Source organism: Pseudogymnoascus destructans, assembly GCF_001641265.1.
Source record: "Pseudogymnoascus destructans isolate 20631-21 unplaced genomic scaffold scaffold_29, whole genome shotgun sequence".
In the NCBI taxonomy this organism is placed as follows: domain Eukaryota; kingdom Fungi; phylum Ascomycota; class Leotiomycetes; order Thelebolales; family Thelebolaceae; genus Pseudogymnoascus; species Pseudogymnoascus destructans.
The window spans coordinates 126,384-146,420 of NW_020167548.1; the positions used below are offsets into that span (position 1 = coordinate 126,384).

Sequence of the window (20,037 nt, forward strand, 5' to 3'; positions counted from 1 at the left end):
CTGCTTCGCGACTGCCGCTTCCTTCAGTGTCTGCGGTCTGAGTGCGGGTGTGTGGCGGCATGGTTTCGGCTTCCCTGGCGGAATACTGTAGTCTTTTCTGGTTCTTCTTTGACTTCCCTAACTGGGCTACTCTTCCTAATCGTAGGAATGATGGAGCATTCAGAATGTAAAGGATTTCTTGGCGAGTAGGGCAGTGGGAAGTCACGGGATGGAATATATGTAGAATCCTGGTCTATTGATACGAAGACTGAACGCTGACCACCCTCCGAAGGTCCGCGTTCCTACTATATAGTTCTACGTTTATTGTCCGGACCGACATGCCTCCGTCTTGGCACTGAAGGGCACGTGAGTATTGCCCGCACGTGATTCGGTTCGTGACACATGCACACACATATATATATATCACGATCTGCATCTGCATGGTTAGGGTCATTCTTCTGTAACACGCAACTCCATCTTCTATTGGCATATTCCCAAGGCAACACTGGAAGCCTCCGCATTCGGCCAATATCAACCCCCAAAACCACCCTCCATCGAAGGCAAAGCCTTCCGCTTCAAGCCTCGCATCGACTGGCCCGCTGCTGCACGCAGCGAGCTCGGCTTTTGCGACTCCTCCTTCCTGCACCCCGTCTTCGTGGTGCGCAAGCTAGGCCACGACCGCGCTGAAATGGTCTCTCTGACCTCGACCCGGGACGATGCCGTTGATCCGCGGAACTACCTACAGATCGCGACGCCGAACAGGATGAATAAGCAGACTGGTCCCAAGCTCAACCTCGTCAATACCCCAGGATGCGTGACGCAGCTGACGAAGACCAGCTGGGTGCGCTTAGACAAGTGCCGCGAGGTACCACTTGATATTTTGTAGGGGTGGATGAGGGATGATGGCGTGCAATATATGCTGCGCAAGGAGTCGAGGTAGAAGTTCTATCGGTTCGTGAGGCGCGCCGAGTCAGGGTGGATTAATGATAGGGAGGAGGAACAGTTCCCCTCGGCGCAGTTTCAGTTCGCCACAGTATGGCTCGTCTCAGTTCTCTTCGCCGCAATTCACGTTGCCGCGCACTCCACCACGCACCCCATCGCCGTTCCCGATATATGAGATGCCAGCAGACAACTTTCCTGAGGTTGGAAAACCGATTCCCAGGATGGAGCGGCCTGAATGCTGTGGAGGGCGATGCTTTCCTCGACCCTCGTCACTGCAATCGACCGGGTGCACCGATGCCGATGCCGACACCGAAGGAGAGGAAGAGCTTGGATGTCGACGAGTTAGTAAAGGCCCTGAGAGATGGAAGGAAGGGTAGATCAGCTGCACAATGCGCTGAGCCTCTTGCAAATCGTCTCTCAGTCTGGCTGTCGGCAGAATCAGAGAACCGAAGCGTGGGATATCCTTTGAAGAAGGAGAGAGCCTTTGGTGACGGAGGAGCCTTTGAAGGAGTTGGGAGCCTGTGAAGAAGGAGCATTGTATCAACACTGGACCGTATTTCTTTCTGTTATATCATCAACCAAGGCCGAGGAAACATTTATTAGAGGACAGTCATTTCTAGAATTGGCTCTCGGTAACAGGGATCTGGCGTTTTGATTACTTAGTTAGCTAGATCTTGAGTTGAATGATTATAGTCATATACTTCCACACATTCTGTGTTTAATTACCCACTGTGCATCATTGTAACGTCCTGATATCGTTTTATAACCTGCCTATTATAGGACAACCGAGTACAAAATACATATTATTCGCGGGGCACTGGTGTCCCAACATTTGAACCAGACTCGGTGCCATTAACAACCCTCCTCTTCTTCTTCTTTTTCCTTGGCACGACCGCTGGTTTTGCGCCGTAGTTGCCGAGGGCGAGATGTGTGCCGCATGTAAGACAAATCGCGCCTTCGGGGGGCGAGCAGAATACTACGCATGTTAGCGGTGCCTTCTATGTATGAGGGGAAGGGCGTACTGCTTAGGCAAATGCTGCATACAAACCCAACGTCCACCACATTCCTGTGGCAGAAGCAAGCCGCTCTGAAGTCCACTACCTCCTGTGTTGGAGATATCAGATGCGTTCGCGCGCTCTGGTCCGGAAGGAAGCCGAGCATAAGGGATTGAAGGAGGCCTTGAGGGTTGCGTAGTTGCATGTAGGTTCCATTCGTGGCGTCGGAAGCCTGTTGCAGGAACACAGTATCTCCTGACAACTTGAGAATATCGATTGGGATCCGCAGTCGTTGGGCCGCGAATGTGGTGTTCATGATGGGGATGTATTGATGTGCTAAGTCTCCTGATACTGAGATGACGAGAATGCGACACAGGAGCCCTCGGGGGACATCATCTGTGGGATTCTCACCTCCGTCGGGATGGGACTTGCCGCTGGAAGAGACACCGGACTCGTTGTAAGTCACTGTGGCCTTGTTCGAGTATGAAAGCGCGAGGGTCAGAGCCCCAGCCATTTGAGTAGTGGTTGTGGAGGAGACGTCTTCTGTAGTCGTCGAGTCGATGAGCTCTCGCAAGGAAGTGAGAAGGTCGTGCTCGATAAGAGAAAATGGGCGGTACTTGTTCGCATCGTTTGGGGCCTTGGTCATGCGATCATACCCATCGGTCATCACTGTATCTTCTCCAGCCCCGCGCGCATTGGGAGGGCGGGGGTAGAGCCATGCCGCACGATGGCTGTGGCTCGCGACAACTGCCACCTGGTTGGCATTGTTGAAGGCTAGATGGGCATTTATGAATACCATAAGATTAGCGACGGCTTTGGAAAGAGGTAGGGTGTCATGGAGGAGCGCCCAGGCGTGTGGATTCGTGTCGAGAACGATTGTTAGAAGTGATGGGGACTCCTCTGGCGAAGGGTTAGTACTGGCACCCACCCAGAAAGGAATATAGTACCAGTTATGGTCCGCTCATAGTGATCAGATCCATCAACGGCGTTCATGGTGACTTGGAGCCTTGAGGCCTGTCCTGTAGGAGGATCCGCAAACAGATTCCAAGCCGACTTCAGGCTGTCCACGAGGGTTGCCGTGGCTCAGAGCCGTTTCGTCGACTACTTTTTAGTTTCTCTCATATGGCATCCGGGGATTGTAAATAGATTAATAGGTCGCAAGAACGTTATATCGTCAAAATTGGTTCCGTCGCCTGCGACAGCCATGCAATCTTGATTTGCATGCGTAGAGCGCGACTTTTTGGACTTTTTGGAGAGGCGACCGCGAATTTCCATTTCCGGACCCCAGTCAGCCATCGCCTTGATGACGCCCTGGCATGTGACTAAAGAGCTACGATAAGAGGGGCAGAAAGTGCCCCGCCATATTCGCCCATCATCTTAATTCTCTCTCTCTCCTTTGTATCCCTTCATATCAACTATGGACCTTACATAAAGCAGCAATCGGAATATGTCTGATGCAGCTACTCCCCCGCCGCGGCAACCCACCGTCAAGGCTGGGCCAAATGTCGACTTTAGCAGATCCGAATCAGTTAGTGATGAGGTTCTGGTTGTGCTCGCCGGTCTCGTCGAGGGTGGGCAGGATGACGACGAGACATGCCTTACTCTCGATGCGTTAACACGTCTCTTGAGCAGAGACGACAAGAGTAATCCCCCGGTGGGAGAAGAGCTGGCGCCTCTCATCGATGCCGACTGTTTCGACACCCTTGCCGCCTATCTGGATATGAGACAAGGAGATGCCATACGGGGACATGCAACCATGACACTCTCAGCATATCTTAAAGCTTCTGGTGAGCAGGGTGTCAATTTCCTAACTCAATTTTTCAAGGAAAAAGTGCAGAAGGGCACATATGACGACTTCATCATCGCATTCTCAGTTGCGGCGTGTACATTTCCAGTCATACCAGATGTGTCTGCTGAGCTCTTCCTTAGCCCTGGGTTTGTCTATGGCCTGGGCCCTTTAATAAAGAGAAAATGGAAGAGCAAGAAAGTGGAACAGGCGTGTCTTGATATGCTCAATGTCGCTTGCATGCATGGTGCTTGCCGCGAGGCAATTCAGAAGTACTGCACGGAATGGCTGGAGGAGATCGTGGTCGAGGCGCCTAAGGCTATAGACGACTTGCATAAGTCGGACAGATATGCTGTTGTTGAGGATGGGCCTCTTCAGCAGCGCCTGCATACACCTGCCGTCAGGAATTTGGCTGCTGTTATATTGGCCAAGCTCCAGGTAAGCTACCTGCATTACTGTATCCAAACATGACAAGTAGATAAGCTAACTCGGTCTCCAGGCTGTCCCGTCGGCTCCAGCAGCTGATTCGAAAGAAAAAATACAGCCAGCAGTGACAAACATCGACGAACTAACAGATATCTTCAATCAATACCTTACCACTAGCGACGAGTCGCTCCACAAAGGTTCAATAGAAGGCCTTGCATACGCCTCTTTGCAACCGGTGGTAAAGGAGAAGATTGCCAATGACCCAGCATTTCTCAAGAGCATACTTCATGTTCTCGAGACCAGCCCTCCAAAGTCTTCTACTACCTATGGAGGCCTTTCCATCCTCGTCAACCTCACCACCTACCTCCCGTCGCTAACAGAAGAGCAAAAACGCATAACTCAACTGAAAGCCTACGCCAATGCCTCTCGCCTATCTCATGAGGCAGACCCTCTAAATAGTGATGCTCATGTCGCCGCCAGGTGCAATGCCGTTTTCAAGGCAGAGGCTATACCTGTCCTTGTGTCTCACTCTGTACAAGGCTCTTTGGCATCCCTAAAGCTCATCGTCCAGATTCTGCTGTCCATATCCCGCTCTTCCGAACTACGCGGGCGTATTGCACAGCAAGGCGGAGTGAAGCTACTATTACAAGCATACAACCAATTTCCCGAGACCGACCAAAACGCTAAGAGGACGACAGCGCATGCGCTTGCGAGAATTCTCATATCCACGAATCCAATCCACATCTTTGGTGGCTCAAATCCGCATCCACTCAATCTAGCGATCCGGCCACTCATATCTCTCCTATCTGATGATCCAACGACTGAGATACGGGATTTGCTCCCTGCGTTCGAAGCGCTCCTTGCGCTCACGAACCTCGCGTCTGTCGACAACGATGCGCGAGATCCCATTATCCGTGATGGTTGGTCTAGTATCGACGAGCTCCTCTTGTCGAACAACACTCTGGTTACACGAGCTTCAGTGGAATTGGTCTGCAATCTGATGGAGAGCCCCATCGGCGTCGCTAAGTTTGCGGACGGGAGCAAACAGGCTAGCAATAGACTGCACATTCTACTTGCTCTGGCTGATTCGGAGGACCTCGCGACTCGGCGAGCTGCAGGCGGTGCGCTAGCCAGCTTGACGCAGTGGGATACTGCCGTTACTGCTATTCTGGGACGCGAGCGTGGTGTAGCTATATTGCTTAAGTTGTGCAAGGAGGATGAAGAAGATTTGAGGCACAGGGGAGTCGTGTGTGTGTCGAACATGTTGAATGCACCGGGAGATGGAGCCGAGAAGGCCGCTGCGAAAGTGAAAGAGGCGGATGGTGTGGAGGCGCTCAAAGAGTGCGCGAGGAAGAGTCGGAACCAAGAGGTCTTGGAAATAGCAGTAGAAGCGCTGCAAAAGCTGCTGGGGGATAGTGGCACGAAGTCACTTCAATTGGCGGCGGCTGCATAACCTGGGTCTGGAGCCAGGGAATTTGATCAAGCGTAAAGGGGTGGTAGGCATGTTGTCATAGTAGTTATTTATCTTGTCCTCTTTGTCTATATTATACATCAACGAGACAATTATGCATCGCTTGTTGGCTTCACACCCTCAACTGCACCAGTTGCGATGATACCCTCTGCATCAGCCACATCTGCGCCCAGCTTCTCTTCCACCCCCCCCCTTACATCCGTAACTAGGATTTCTGGCAGAGGCTCATGCTCATCAATCCTCGATAACACGGCAACACCCTCTACGTGCCCGGTTTGGGGGAAAAAGTCGAACCCTCTGATGCTCTCAATCTTATACCTCCTGCCCAACCCTCCATGCCCATCCTTTCCATTAACGTACCCGTGTACCATAACACCCACATCACGAGCTTGCGTGTGAACATTACAGCTCACATAGACCACTCTCCTTGGGCCGAAGCTGAGTAACTGTCTGAGGAAACTATCATCACAGCCTTTTCTCGGCGGGTCAATTACCACCACCGTTTCGTCGGCTGGGTATGTAACGGATTTGAAGAGTTCAGGAGCGTCGGCGGCGAGAAAGGAGGCTTTGGACTCGGGGATATTGTTGAGAGATGCGTTCTTGGAGGCGAAATCAATGGAGATGTCGATTCCGGTGCTAGATTCGAAGAGGGAGGAGAGGGTGATGGTGAAGAGGCCAGAGCCGGAATAGGCGTCGATTAGATACTTGACTGGCAGTTCGCTCGAGGAAACGGGGGGGATAATGTTTTCGCGGATGTACTGTGTAAATGGTGGGAGGATAGAGTTGTTGTTCTGGAAGAAAGCACCAGCGGGGTTTGTGAAAGTGAAGTCCTCAATGTATTCGGTTGAGGTGGCGTTATTGTCAGTGATGCATGTTTTGAGATCTGTAGTCTCGGTGCCCTCGACTGGGACAGCGATTGTGTTCTCCGGGATGGGCGACGGGAGTTCGGAGTTGGGCACTCGCTGAGTGGACTCGCGGAGCAGAATCGTAGCACCACGCTTGTACTTGTCCAGCTCGACGGCTACGCGGGCGCGCTCGCTCTTCATTCCCTTTCTAACGGCGTCAGTGCCGATCGGACAGTCCTCAATGTCCAGAGTTATGCGGCGATTCTTCTGCATGAAGCCAATCTCTGGGGTCTTCTCGAATTCCTTCTTAATGCCTGCCCTTGCATCGGCGCGACTCCTATATCCTGGCGGCCCGTCAAAATGGGGCGTGAGCTTCGTGCGGTAGTTGTATTGTAATGGACTGCCCATCGTATTTAGAACAGCGGGTACCAGCTCTGTTGGAATATGTGAGAAGTTCTTGTAAGCTTTTTCGACGATGGACTTCTTGTGGTCTAGTTGAGCGGGGTAATCAAGCATCTGGAATTGGCAGCCCGAGCATTTGGAGAAATACTGGCAGCCAATTCGACTATCGTCTCGGAGTGGTGATGGCTCGACGACACTGAGGAAATCGGCGAGAGAGTAGTGGTGCTTCTCAAAATGCTTGATGACTTTGACTCGCGCAATGTCGCCTGGTGCCGTGAATGGGACGACGTAAATCTGGTCTGAGCCAGGGGCTACAGCCAACCCATCGCCCGTAGATGATATCTCCAACACTTTCACATCGAGTTCTGTGAATGGTGCTGGTAGGCTCGTCTTCGATTCTGACTCGCCCTCTGCGATGCTAGCTTCGCCATGCTTGGGGTCTTCCAGTCGCTGCCTCGAAAAGAGGTCCGTCACATCTGCCAACAACACCTCTTCTGTTGATCCTTCCTTGACTGGTTTTTGTTTTTGTGTCTTCTGCCTCTTATTTCCACGGCCGCCTTGGTTCCCGCGACCACCTTGGTGGTCTCTCTTGCGATTCTCGGCGCCCGCCGGCGCAATCTTTCGTTCAATCTCCATTGACCGGTAATTAAATTGTCTTACCGTCCTCAATGGTATAAACAGATTCCTAGAAATTGCCCTGGAAAGCTTGTACATTGAGAGTTGAATATCGAATCAGAGTACATCTATTTCAAAATAATTTCGAGGCCAATTCGGCGCCGGATAAACATTGTTGCGGCAACTTAAATTTATCGCCAAAGGTACGGCGGCTGTAACAACCTCGTATACTCAGGGAGGAAGCCGAGAAAAAAAGCCGCCTCATACCGCGGTGTTCATGATGAGCGTCTCACGCCCAGCACGATGTGTGTTCTCCTCCGCATCGTCAATTGCGAAGGCGCGACCAATGGTCCAATGCCGAGATTTCTCAACGACCCAGTCTCTTCCGGGCCGACGTCGTCGTCGGTTTGCTAGTGTCAAGGCCGAGGATATGGGATTGCTATCTCAGGCTCCCACAAGCCAGGTGCTGAAGAGCTACACCAAGAAAGATGAGCAAAACCTGTCGAAAAGATACACCCCCGATCAAATGCGTGTCATCGCCGCTGGCGAGGAGGCAATCGACCTCGAAGATATCCGCAGCCAAGGTGTCGTCCGCAACGACCCCTACGCATTCAAATACCTCGACGACTTCTCTGTCCTTCGCCCTACTCTGGACAAAATACCCAAGGCCCCGAGCACTGTTCCTAAAGGCGCACGCTGGTTAAATGAGACAGAGCGGTTTGATCAGGTCAACGAATGGCTGGGGAAGATGACGGAGGAGAAAGAACTACAGGGTCTGACTGAGCCCAATGCTGTGCCCATAACGCGGCTAGACCTGCAGAAGTTCATCGATGAAACTCCATCGATGACAGGCGGCGGCAAGTTTGGGTCCGACGTCCTTGCGCCTGCCCTTCCAAAGGTTCCGAGCATGGTAGGGATGTACCAGAACTCGACTCTTGTCGACAAACGCGACCCTACCGGTACCTACGACAAAGTGAGGAGGCAGACTGGAATGAGCCTTGATGATATCTTGGCCCTGGACGTGAAGAATATCGTGGCTCATAGAGTTGTGAATATGACACGTTTAGGCCGAGTACAGAGCTTTTATTCGTTGTCTATTGCTGGCAATGGGAATGGCATGCTTGGATTGGGAGAGGGGAAGTCTGCAGAAATGGTAGATTCATTGAATCAGTCTCGCATGGCCGCTATCAAAAACATGAAGCCGATCCCGCGCTACGAAGATAGGACGATATTTGGCGAAGTTGAGGCGAAAGTTTCGGCTGTGAGGGTTCAGTTGATGTCGAGGCCACCTGGTAAGTGCTCCTACGACAACCTTTATGTCTCGCCTTTTCCAATGCGGTGCTAATTTTGTTCCCAGGATTTGGACTCCGCTGCCAATACCTTATCTTCGAAATGTGTCGCGCTGCTGGTATCAGAGACGTGGCTGCGCGTGTCCCGTTCGCGAGGAACAAAATGAACACGGCCAAAGCCACATACGAGGCGTTGATGAACCAGAGGATCCCGGATGAGGTTGCTCGTGGGTTGGGCAAGAAGCTAATCGATGTGCGGAAGGTTTATTATGGAGGAGACCAGCAACTTCCCAAAAGGCAGAGGACGGATGATGCTGAAGTGTAAAGAAAGGGACTTGAGGTCTGGGACAGTGTACTGATAGGTTTGGTACTGTATAGCGAATTTGTAGTATATATAAGATAAGAAGCCACTGCTGCCCGGTCATTTATTTTCGTGCCTTTATTCATTCTCGCACCAGCAATCCTGGGTATCCTTAACACCATAACTCCCTTTCCCTCAGCTCACACGCCTTCCCAGAGGAGCCAATCTCCATAAGCAGCCCTTACTGATCCTGTCCAGCACCTTGATCGCCAGAGTAAATCTCCTGCTGTAGCACAATACTGTACACGCTCGCCTTGAGCAGCGTAAACACCAAGCTCGTCTTGCGTTCCAGCTGTAGAAGCCCATCCAGAATCTCAGCGGTCGGTGCGCCTGCTAATCCGTCAAGGAGGGATGCGAGCTGCATGTTATATTAGCATAGGTAGACAGATACTGAACGGTATTAATACATACCTTCTTCATATTGTCAGCCAGGCGCTCATACTCCTCCAAGACGTCCTGTTCGAGAGGGGAGAGGTCGTCTGGTCCCGGGGGACTTGTGAGGGAGAGAGACGCAGCCGCATCATTGAGGTCGGTAGTCATCGTTTGTGAGAGGACTGAATCGTCTCTGCTGGGTGGTTGGAGAGTATCGCAGTGTGCACAGAGGTGAATCTAACTGTCGTTGCGCATATGTGGGGTCGTGGTCGGTATGTTGACGTGTGGGGGATTTGACAACGCGAGGCTTCAGCCTCGTGAACTTCACACGACATGACGACAGGTTCGACCACTTTTACTCTATCTACATTCCCATATTTCCTATTCTTTAATCATATACAAGGTAGCAATCTAAATCTCATCCAAATTATTCTTTTTCTACAGCACTATACCAGAACCCACAGTTGCTGATTATATTACCAAGTAATCGCTTTGAATTCTTGTCTCCGTCAGTTCCTATCAGACCATCATACTGCACCAGAGCTACAAATTACTGTATCAACAAACACCACAGCCGGCTCAAAATATCCATTTATTTTCCCATCATTTTCTCTCCCAGCATTTAACCCAGGTGCGACTACTTTTGGCCGCCCATCCTGGGGACATGGCACCCATCGACCGCAAAGCTACCCTCGCTTTGGAGGAAGACATCATCAGGCTTGGAGAGGCAGCACACGATCCCGAGCTATCAAAAGAAGCAGCTGAAGCAGGGATCCAGGAATTTGACACTGTTCTCGAAAGGTTTGAAGATTGAACCCGCTCTGCCCCGGTACCAACAGCTAACCATTCATAGGACGGCTGCGTATGTTCTACTTCCGGCTCTCGTCTCACTTGTCAAACCTGACAGGGTGAAGCCATGGCTTCATCCTCATATTTCTCGTGCGCTAGCATTTTTCCCACTTCGACCAAGAGGTGTCCGTAGCACAATCGAATTTGTACTCTCTGTGCATCCAACCACCGCTACCACCTCTCAGACGCAAGGGCAGGAGGCAAGATCCAAAGGTCCTCAAATTTCACCGGAAGCACTCACCTCTGCTACGCAGTTGATCTGCTCTCCGCCACAAGGCGTGGCGCCATACTACTGGTTTGAGCACCTTGCTCCCCAACTATTCTCATTGCTGGATGGTAACGGAGGGCTCGATATGGTTAAAGTGGCAGCCTACGTAATTGGATATGGGATTCTCGGGAGACCTCAGTTTGGCGCGCCCCCAGGTAAGTAGCAATCCGAATATTTGGTAGAAGTAGATTCTAAAAATTGGTGCAGACGCTCCAGGATGGCAGCTCCTGGCGGAGCCCATTCTAAGAAGTATTGATCCCAGCCAGGGTCGGTCTCTTGCCAAGGGCGATAGTGAAACAAGAGTGGGGCGGAGTATTCTTTCTTCTCCAGCTGAGCTGACAGATGGGCTCCGGAGACTTGCTTCATTAATCAGCTCACATCCGAACCCGGGTCTGTCAAGACGACTTCTACGAAACATTGTGCTTCCATTGTGGTCGCTCGCGTCATGGACAGCAAAGGACAACGAACTGGAAGAGTATCGTGCGCCGGCTGGATTTCTCTTGCATATTATTCTTCAGCTTTCAGTTGACGGAGCCCAGCTGATCCGCATAGCTGATAATTTGATGTCCACAAGAACCCACGGCGGGAGGCTAATGCGATGGAAATATGCCGAATCTCCAACAGGGGGTATTCGCATTGAGAAAGCTACTCCGATGGACGATGAACCTATGGGAAAACTCCTCAATATCAACAAAGTTGTCGATTACAAGTCGATTGACTTCAAAGTTAATGCTTTCTTGGACGTTGTCAAGTTGGCTTCTACGAGTGATGCATTCGGCATATCAAACCTTTTTATCGCAATATGTAGACGCTGGCTGGTGGAAGAGGACGGACTTGCCCAATCAGAACTCGTAATGTCGACCCCTGGATCTCGCCCACCACGAAATTTCGAGGAAAAGATAATAGATGCCAAATTGCTTCAAGGCCTCATTGAAACTGTACCAGACAGGCTCGTTGAGGAATCCGGGCAAGTTCTAGAACTGAGTTGCAATATTCTCCTTCGAGCCAATCGAAGAGAAGATATGAAAAACGATGATACCGTCGCCATAGCGCTGAGCCTACTGAATATGGTGTTCACTTCTCCATCCTTCAAAGCGTCGTCCATGAACCCAAGTTTCGTCATTTCAATAAAAGATGCGCTCGCCACCACGGCGGAGGCACAAACTGAGTCGTCAACAACAGCCCAAAATCTGTTAATGTTGTTAGATTTCAAATTGATAGAGCCAGACGCATTTGATGTCCCGCCTCCAACGGTCTCCGAGCGAGTATTAGAGGACAGGCGTACTTACAAGCTAGCTACTGGCTACATTACGTCCCCAGACTCGCCGGCGCCTGTACGAGCGGAAGGGTTAGATCTCTTGACGACAATAATAACAGGAAGAAGCCCTATTATCGATGTCCCAGCGGCGATGATTCTGCTATCATCCCTTGTCCAGGATGAAGAAGAATACATTTACCTCCGAGTCATCAAATCTTTTATTCAGCTATCTATAACACACCCAAAAACCGTTTTGAACGGCATCCTCGAGCGATATTTCGACGCCAACGAAGATCTGAACCTCGACACGCGCCTGAGACTCGGTGAAGCCCTCTCGCAGGTTATCGAGAAGGCGGGCGAGGCATTCACGGGAGACGTGGCCCACCACGTATGTGAAGGGCTTCTCGCACTTGCAGGTCGGCGGGGTCATCGCCCTAAATCGCAAGAAGAGAAGACTAAGCGACGTGCGGCCGAGGAGCGCAAAAACAAAGCTGCTAAAGAAGCCTGGGGAGGGCTAGTGCCACAGCTTGATGATATTCCTGAAGATCACGATCCTGAGGTGGATGCGCTTCTGAACCAGATTGTTGAGGGCTGGGAGGGTAAGCGCGACGAAGAAGATGTCCGTATTCGTGCATCTGCGCTGTCTATCTTTGCCTCTGCCATTGACTCGAATGTCGCTGGTATTGGTGCTGCTATTGTTGGTGGCGGAGTGGACCTCGCCATCAATATGCTACCCCTTGAGCCGGAGCCTGAAAAGGCTATTCTGCGACGTTCGGCAATTATGGTCGTTATGGCGCTCGTTAACGCTATTAGCTCGGCGAGGGAGGCCGGCAAGGATATAGGAATTGGATTTGCAGGCCAGAGTCTGGCTGATGTGACGAGGATATTCCTTTACATATCCGAGACAGATAATGATGGGTTGGTGAGGCAACATGCCACGGAGACGCTGGAGCAGTTGAAAGATTGGCAGATGAATGAGTTTTCTGGACCTAGTATTGAAAGAAATCTGGACATCAACTTGGGGCTACAGTTTGGGTCACTACGGGGTTTGTCTTCAGGTCCGCGAAGTGCGGCTCCTAGCCCAAGCCCAGGCCCAGGCCCAAGGATTGAGGAGATCGAGTAGTTTATGTGGGTGGGTGGTGGCATTGACTAAATTATGCAGCGTACGTACGATAGCTGGAGTACCATGTAAGGAATTACTACAACGATTAGAGCATGTTTACTGAGTTTATGTGAATAATAGTTGCAGTTACGAAAACTGTGAGGTATATGCCTAATAAATACTGTCGTTGAAGTCTATTGGTGACTCTGTGTGAAAGGCCCATCGAGATGGGGATAGAGTCCGATTGACAACCAGATCGACAAGAGTTTGGACCGATGTCTCAGAGGAACATCTTAAAACAACTCCCCTCCGTTCTTACAGCGGCGCCACCTTAATCAGCACAGCCTTATCCTCCATAAAGCTCTCCACACCCCCAATATAGCCCTCCCTCCCAATCCCACTCCCCTTCCACCCTCCAAACGGCATATCATTCCCCTTCGTCGGGCTGGAGCAGTTCACCCCCACCGTCCCCGCCTCCAGCTGCTTACTAACCCTCATCGCGCGGTCGATGTCCTTGGTGAACACCGATGCATAGAGTCCGTACTCTGTATCATTCGCCTTGGCAATAGCCTCTGCCTCGCCCTCGAAGGTGTTGATGTGCACTACAGGTCCGAAGATCTCTTCTTTCATGATCTGTGCGTCTTCGGGGGTGTCGGTGAAGATGGTGGGGGAAATGTAGAGGCCGGAGACGTTAGGGAGGTCTTCAGTGATTTTGGTGCCGAATTTTTCAGCCAGGGCCAGATAGCGCTTGACTGTTTCGTGTTGGACTTTGTCGGCTTGGGGGCCTTGGGTTGTGCCTGGTTGTGTTGGGTCGCCGAGCTTGGCGCTCATGAATTTGGTTTTAAATCCTTCTATGAAGGTTTGGGCGATTGATTTGTGGACGTAGATTCTTGAGTTCGCAAAACATCTATGTATCCCGTTAGTTACCGCGGCAGTGGTCCGTGGGGGCCTCCAGGAATGGGAAGACAACTCACGTCTGCCCACTGTTCCATCCAATACTCGGCACAGTCGCCTGGATTGCTTGCTCGATATCTGCATCCTCAAAAACTAACGCTGGTGATTTTCCACCGAGCTCGAAAATGCAGTTTTTCAAGTTCGAATCCGCAGCAGCCTTCTGGATAGCGCGCCCTGTACGCGTGCTACCTGTGAATGAGATAATGCGGATGTCCATGTGAGACGACATCGCGGCTCCAGCTTCGCCATGTCCTGAGAGGATGTTGAACACTCCCGGCGGGAAGCCGGCTTTCGCCACAAGCTCGGCAGCTTTCGCGCACTATGTAAATTTAGCTAGTCCTACCTTCTAAGGGGAGCAACTTGCGGTTAAAGGTGCCTTCTCACTGCTCTTCAGTACCACGGTATTACCCGCTGCCAGTGCTGCAGCTCCTTTCTTTGAGAAAAATATCAGCGGCGCATTCCATGGGATGATGATCCCACAGACACCATATGGCTGCTTCACGCCCATGTTGACGAACCCGGGGGTGTTAAGGCTGGAGGTACCCATAGGATAGGCGGCCTCAGAAAAGTAACGAAAGTAGTCCGAAGCGGCGCCAGCATCGAAAAATGAGGTGACTGGACGTCCCATCGACTTTGCCTCGAGCCGTGCAAGCTCACCAGAGTGCTCGGCGAAGAGGACACCGAGACGGAATAGGTAGACGCTGCGCTCTTTGGGGGAGAGGGCGGACCAAGCTGGGAAGGCAGCCTTGGCTGCGGCGACGGCGGCGTCTACATCTTTAGCGGTTGCTTCAGGAACTGTGGCCGATTAGTATGGACCAAGATACGTAAACGGGTAAGAGTGAAGAAGCAGGGTCCGGGCATGCGATGCACAGTACCTTTGGCTATGAATTCGCCGGTGGAAGGCGAATGTAGGTCAAAAGTTTGAGACTCATCAATGGCTTGGAACTGGAGGAGAGGACAAGGGGGTTAGCTACGGATGGGATTGGGGGTTCGAACTGAAGGTTTAAATGGAACCTATGTCGCACCTCGCCATTGATGAATAGCCTGGTTTCGATAGGGGAGGCAGACATGATAGTGTATGTATGTATGGTATATGGAAATATATATGGGATATTTGCGGGGATATATATAACGAATCTATATCAATGGTAGTCGGTACCGACCCCAGACCAGACCATGGTCCGGTCCGGTCCCAAATCTTCGGACCAGACCGTGGTCTGGTCCGAAGCCAATAAATAACCCACGGTCCCCCACCAGTCTGTTGCAGGAGGACCGAAATATTGAGAGTAAAATGGTACAATTGATTTTGCTATTCTAGTGGAACTACGCATACTTTTTATAGGCTCTAAATAACTCCCAGTAACCCCCGAGGCTTCCGAGTAAGCCGCCCCTTCCGCTGTAGAGTTTTCACCAGAATTGTGAGAACCATGGTTGAGTCCCCTAGTTCGGTGAGAGCCATGGGACAGCTCGAGCCCGATAACACAGTGTTGCACATTCGGGTAGGGGCCGTATCAGCATGGGGCGATGATGATTTTATTTCGAATCTATGACTAGAGCTTAAGCCATAATGATGCCAGCTCGCTAAACTAAGTTTTGGTGACTAAGCAGAGTTTCTTAGGGTCTAATGTCTGGGATTCTAGTCGTTCTCTCTGCAGCAAGATCGAATTTGTCATGTCAGCCTCGAGTTAGGGCAAGCTTCTAAGGTATGTAACCACAACGTGATATTATAGCCAATTTACAGAAATAGCTAACCTAGAGGAATCAGTCCTTGTTTAATACATACTCAACCTAGCTACTAAAGAGTTTCTTCCTTAGTTGTCTATTGTTAAAGATATGGCAAATCGACTACTTATAACATGACTGTAACGCTAACTTCTAAACTGTAAGGACACAGGGCACCCAGCTCACAGATGAGAGTGCGAGTCGGAGGCTAAACGGATGCTATCCTATAGGTCTACTACGAAGGATACAAAAAAGATGAAGGGGGAACCCCGTTAAGTCTGTTTCCTTAAGTACCCGAAACTGTAAGGATGCCAAAGCCCTCAGTGATGGAAAGCATCGGAGTCGGGCAGGTTACAGTCACGTGGGGAGCATTAGGGTAGGTTATCCGAGTCGGACCCGTTTCGGGTACTTAAGGAGATTGACTCAACGGGGGTTCCTCTCTTCATCTTTTTTGTATCCTTCGTAGTAGACCTATAGGATAGCATCCGTTTAGCCTCCGACTCGCACTCTCATATGCTATTACTGTGAGCTGGGTGCCCTGTGTCCTTACAGAAACGGGCCCGACTCGGTTATCCCAAAGGTTCTAGCCCTGAACCTTCCACCACAACAGGTCCGCATCAACCCTGAACCCTACACCCTTACCGTCCCCCACTATAGTGTAACTCGCTATGTGCTCCTCTACTGGTCTGAAATCACACCGAGTCGGATTTCATGCTTGTGGTGACCGTAACAGCTCTGAGGCGGGTTCTTCAAGCATCTAGGTAAGGAGGCATCCTTACATAAACGATAGAAGACATAGAGGTTTCTTGCGTAAGGTTGACTTGACAGAGGAGGCAGGGGATTAGACACAAAGGCTTTCCAAGTAACACGTTACAGTATTGTAAAGAATACTATATTGAGTTAAGCACAAAGCTCCTATCTAAGGGAATACTATCTACTTATATAGTAGCGGGGTAATCTGGATAGTTGATGGATAGCCAGATAATCTAGATAGTTGATGAATAGCTCAACTATCTAATATCCACTAGTTTCTACAACTATCTACTAGCCTGGTCACGCTACAGCCTAGCCCCACTAGCCCTGTGATCTTAGGTTGTCATGCTATAGCCTAGCCCCACTAGCCCTGTGACTTCTTAGGTTATGTTACTAAGCCTAGTTCCGCTAGCCCTGTAACTAACGTCATGTTACCATAGCTGTAACACTAGGTCCCCTCCTAAAGGCCTAGTCCCTTAGGTCTTGCTAATTAAGGAAATCGCTAGTTTACTTAAGTAGGGTGATGCCTACTTAATTGCCAAGCAGGTTGCACTGCTTGGCATGTCTTCCAGTAGACACACAAAAATCAAAGAACGTCATCTTCTTGCAGACCGTATTGAAAACCTTTCCATTTTATCAAAAACTCTTCTTTGCATCCTACTAACCTTCTGTCTATGATCGCTTCGACTTCGTATTTAACGATCTCATTTTCTAGTTGGAGTTCTGTGTCGGTCGCAATCGGGGTGTTTCCTCTTGCTAGTTCTAGTAGTGAGACATGAAATACTAGGTGTAGTCTAGACTTCTTAGGTAGCTGCAGCCTGTTCAATATTTTGAATGGTCCCAATTTCTTGAAGTCCAACTTCGTACTTGGTCATTTCGTTTTGATATGTTTCCGGAGTAGATATACTTTATCCCCCTCCTTAAAGGCAGGTTCTATACTGCACTTCTTGTTTACATATGCAGCAGATCGTTCATTTAAGAATTGTATATCTGTTGCGAGCTGTTCATGGAATGATTTGAGTTGTTCCACGGCAATCATAGCTTGTTCTGCTCTTGATTCATCTGGTCATGGTTGTCATATGCCTCTGGCTAATAGCCGTAATTAGCAAAGAATGGTAAGACTTTTGTTGCTTCAGTCATCGCGCTGTTATATGCGAACTGTGCGATGGGTAATATCTAAACCCAATTGTCCTGTTAGTGGTTGACATAACTCTGTAGGTATTGTTCAAGGGTTTAGTTTAGTCTTTCTGTTCGACCGTCTGTTTAGGGATGGAAAGCTGTTGATATACAGTTGTCCGCTTAGCGGTTGTAGCCTTGGTGGCTAAGTGTTACGACGGAACAAGAAGGCTGGCCAACTACAGGACAGGAAGGAGGGAGGTCGCATGAGACCGGCCCTGGTACCTGGAGGGGCAGCGGGGAATAGTAGTTCCGAAAGTATCACGTGACGGACTCGCAGGATGATGAGAAGAGTCCTAAGAGTCCAGGACTCCGAGGACTCGAGTGAGTTCCCAGGAGTCCACTAGGCACGTGACGGACTCGCAGGATGATGAGAAGAATCCTAAGAGTCCAGGACTCCGAGGACTCGAGTGAGTTCCCAGGAGTCCACTAGGCACGACGCCACTATATAAGTAGATAGTTAGTTCTTAGATAGGAGCTTCGTGCTCAACTCAATACAGTATTTGTTATATACTAGTAACGTGTTACTTGAAGCCTTTGTGTCTGATCCCCTGCCTCCTCTGATAAGTAAACCTTTACGCAAGAGAACCTCTGTGTCTTCTATCATTTAGAAGTCAGCGTTACACTTTGAGCACCACTTCTACGAGGTACCGGCTTACACACAAAGCAACATGTCTGTCGTCAGTTCGAAGGGGAAAACCCCCACCACGCCAACTTCGTCTCAGAGGTCTAAGCCTGAGAATGAAGAGATGCCCGATGCACCCACCGTCAACGAACTCAAGGAAACTCTACGCGTCAAGTTGCCCGACACTTACTCCGGCAACCGAAAGGAACTTGAGGTGTTTTTGCTACAGGTCGAACTGTACCAGCACTTCAATGATGAGAAGTTTCCCACCCAGGAGAGCTATGCCCTGTGGACTGCGTCCTACCTTAGGGGGGAAGCCCTGCGATGGATCGAACCATTCCTCAAGGACTATTTCAAATATGAAAGTACCAATGGAAGCATGACAACTACGCAGACTATGTTTGGCAGCTGGAATGGATTCTGTAAGGAAATCCGACGCATGTTCGGAGACATCGATGAGATTAAGACCGCAGAAGACCATCTGTTTGCACTTAAGCAGACTGGCAGCGCCCTCACGTACTCCACAGAATTCCAGAGATACGGCAATCAGACAGGATGGGACGCCAGCGCACTCATCAGCCACTACCGACGTGGGCTGAAGAGCCATATACGTATGGAACTTGCCCGTTTGGAACAACAACCAACGGACATGGTAGCGCTAATCGAACATACGGTCCGAATCGACAATCGACTATACGAATTCCAGAAGGAACGTCGGACCTATGACAAGCCCAAGAAAAGTTACCCCTACCGGGGAAACGAGGGCAGACGACGGGATCAACACCCGCGAGACAACCGTTGGTCGGACCCAATGGAACTCGATGCCACGTTCAAACCTGGACGACCCCGTGACCCTAAGAAAGACAGACAATTCAAGGAACGACTCTGTTTTAACTGCGACAAGCCAGGCCACATGGCCCGAGACTGCAGACAGCCAAAGAAAGGGAACGGCAGACGCAAAGTCGGCAAACAACTCAATGCCACCTGGACAGGACAGTTGAATGCAACGTTTGTGAGCAAACAGGACTGGGGAATAAACGGCGAAAGCACCCCAGAAGACGAGAGCTCAGACGAAGGGTCGGAGGCGGAATCGTTCACCGTCTCGGAACAGGAGACCTTCGACGAGCTCGCACCTACGGAACCAATGAGTCCACGGTGCAAGAGCGTAGTAAGACGCATGGCAAAACACGCCCACGCGAAGATTAGGGCCGAACGAGACAAGCCCAGCGGCCAGAGGAGAATCCCCACGCTTAAGGGCATCTACGGGAACCTGTTACAGGGACTTCCGTTAGAGTGCAAGGTGGACGACTGCAAGGATGACCTCTGGAGATACTACGACCAACTAACGAATACCCGCAGGCTGCTTGGCACGTCCCCAGACGTAGCTAAGTTGGAAGCCCAAGAAGCGGAAGAACTGGAGAAGGATGTCGAGCATATGGCTAAACTGAAGTATATGAAAAGCGTCGAACTTTACTACCAGGACCGCAGGAGAGCCCTGGAGAAGTACGACGAGAAAGCCAGAGGTATGCTCCGACGGGAAAATGCGAGACCCACTCCACGCATCGAAAGGAGAGCCATGGAGCAACTAGACACGTTCTCCACGCCTCTGAGGGAAGATAGTGCATGGGTGAGAGGACAGCGGGAACTATCAACGACAGACGCAACAGAGACTGATCATCCCTGGCACGCGTATGTCTACTGGGAGTATTGCAGCGAAGATGACTGCAAGCTCCACTGGAAAAAGAAACACCAGAATCAGTTGTTTCCCCGATCCTCGCCCAGGATACACTTCAGAGACGCAGAGCAAGTTCACGCCCTCAGGCGAAGCCAGTCTGAAGGACTTGCCT

General features: G+C 50.6%; 9 protein-coding genes across 9 annotated transcripts; 5 read left to right on the forward strand and 4 right to left on the reverse strand.

The window, feature by feature from the left end:
* Positions 1 to 419: 419 nt before the first annotated feature.
* Positions 420 to 865, forward strand: VC83_08636 (uncharacterized protein; the record flags this gene model as incomplete). Its single annotated transcript, XM_024472182.1, has 2 exons — positions 420 to 422; positions 479 to 865. 2 exons carry the CDS (start codon positions 420 to 422, stop codon positions 863 to 865), a joined length of 390 nt encoding a protein of 129 aa, XP_024320170.1.
* Positions 866 to 1,014: 149 nt separating this feature from the next.
* Positions 1,015 to 1,446, forward strand: VC83_08637 (uncharacterized protein; the record flags this gene model as incomplete). The annotated part of the gene is made up of 1 exon (XM_024472183.1): positions 1,015 to 1,446. One exon carries the CDS (start codon positions 1,015 to 1,017, stop codon positions 1,444 to 1,446), a length of 432 nt encoding a protein of 143 aa, XP_024320171.1.
* Positions 1,447 to 1,724: 278 nt separating this feature from the next.
* On the reverse strand, positions 1,725 to 2,909 carry TFB4 (RNA polymerase II transcription factor B subunit 4; the record flags this gene model as incomplete). Its single annotated transcript, XM_024472184.1, has 3 exons — positions 1,725 to 1,897; positions 1,944 to 2,816; positions 2,864 to 2,909. 3 exons carry the CDS (start codon positions 2,907 to 2,909, stop codon positions 1,725 to 1,727), a joined length of 1,092 nt encoding a protein of 363 aa, XP_024320177.1.
* Positions 2,910 to 3,363: 454 nt separating this feature from the next.
* Positions 3,364 to 5,581, forward strand: VC83_08639 (uncharacterized protein; the record flags this gene model as incomplete). Its single annotated transcript, XM_024472185.1, has 2 exons — positions 3,364 to 4,140; positions 4,202 to 5,581. The coding sequence occupies 2 exons, from the start codon at positions 3,364 to 3,366 to the stop codon at positions 5,579 to 5,581; spliced, it is 2,157 nt and encodes a 718-aa protein (XP_024320178.1).
* A 110-nt stretch (positions 5,582 to 5,691) lies between these two features.
* On the reverse strand, positions 5,692 to 7,482 carry TRM2 (tRNA(m5U54)methyltransferase; the record flags this gene model as incomplete). The annotated part of the gene is made up of 1 exon (XM_024472186.1): positions 5,692 to 7,482. The coding sequence occupies one exon, from the start codon at positions 7,480 to 7,482 to the stop codon at positions 5,692 to 5,694; it is 1,791 nt and encodes a 596-aa protein (XP_024320212.1).
* A 209-nt stretch (positions 7,483 to 7,691) lies between these two features.
* On the forward strand, positions 7,692 to 9,100 carry MRPS5 (mitochondrial 37S ribosomal protein mrps5). The gene is made up of 2 exons (XM_024472187.1): positions 7,692 to 8,753; positions 8,819 to 9,100. Exons 1-2 carry the CDS (start codon positions 7,739 to 7,741, stop codon positions 9,073 to 9,075), a joined length of 1,272 nt encoding a protein of 423 aa, XP_024320211.1. The 5' UTR covers positions 7,692 to 7,738; the 3' UTR covers positions 9,076 to 9,100.
* VC83_08642 (uncharacterized protein) lies at positions 9,101 to 9,756 on the reverse strand. The gene is made up of 2 exons (XM_024472188.1): positions 9,523 to 9,756; positions 9,101 to 9,469 (listed from the first exon to the last, which is right to left on the reverse strand). Exons 1-2 carry the CDS (start codon positions 9,649 to 9,651, stop codon positions 9,293 to 9,295), a joined length of 306 nt encoding a protein of 101 aa, XP_024320210.1. The 5' UTR covers positions 9,652 to 9,756; the 3' UTR covers positions 9,101 to 9,292.
* Positions 9,757 to 13,072, forward strand: VC83_08643 (uncharacterized protein). Its single transcript, XM_024472189.1, has 3 exons — positions 9,757 to 10,284; positions 10,337 to 10,755; positions 10,808 to 13,072. Exons 1-3 carry the CDS (start codon positions 10,148 to 10,150, stop codon positions 12,979 to 12,981), a joined length of 2,730 nt encoding a protein of 909 aa, XP_024320209.1. The 5' UTR covers positions 9,757 to 10,147; the 3' UTR covers positions 12,982 to 13,072.
* An 8-nt stretch (positions 13,073 to 13,080) lies between these two features.
* On the reverse strand, positions 13,081 to 15,019 carry VC83_08644 (uncharacterized protein). Its single transcript, XM_024472190.1, has 5 exons — positions 14,940 to 15,019; positions 14,790 to 14,859; positions 14,279 to 14,709; positions 13,935 to 14,233; positions 13,081 to 13,867 (listed from the first exon to the last, which is right to left on the reverse strand). Exons 1-5 carry the CDS (start codon positions 14,982 to 14,984, stop codon positions 13,276 to 13,278), a joined length of 1,437 nt encoding a protein of 478 aa, XP_024320216.1. The 5' UTR covers positions 14,985 to 15,019; the 3' UTR covers positions 13,081 to 13,275.
* Positions 15,020 to 20,037: the final 5,018 nt, after the last annotated feature.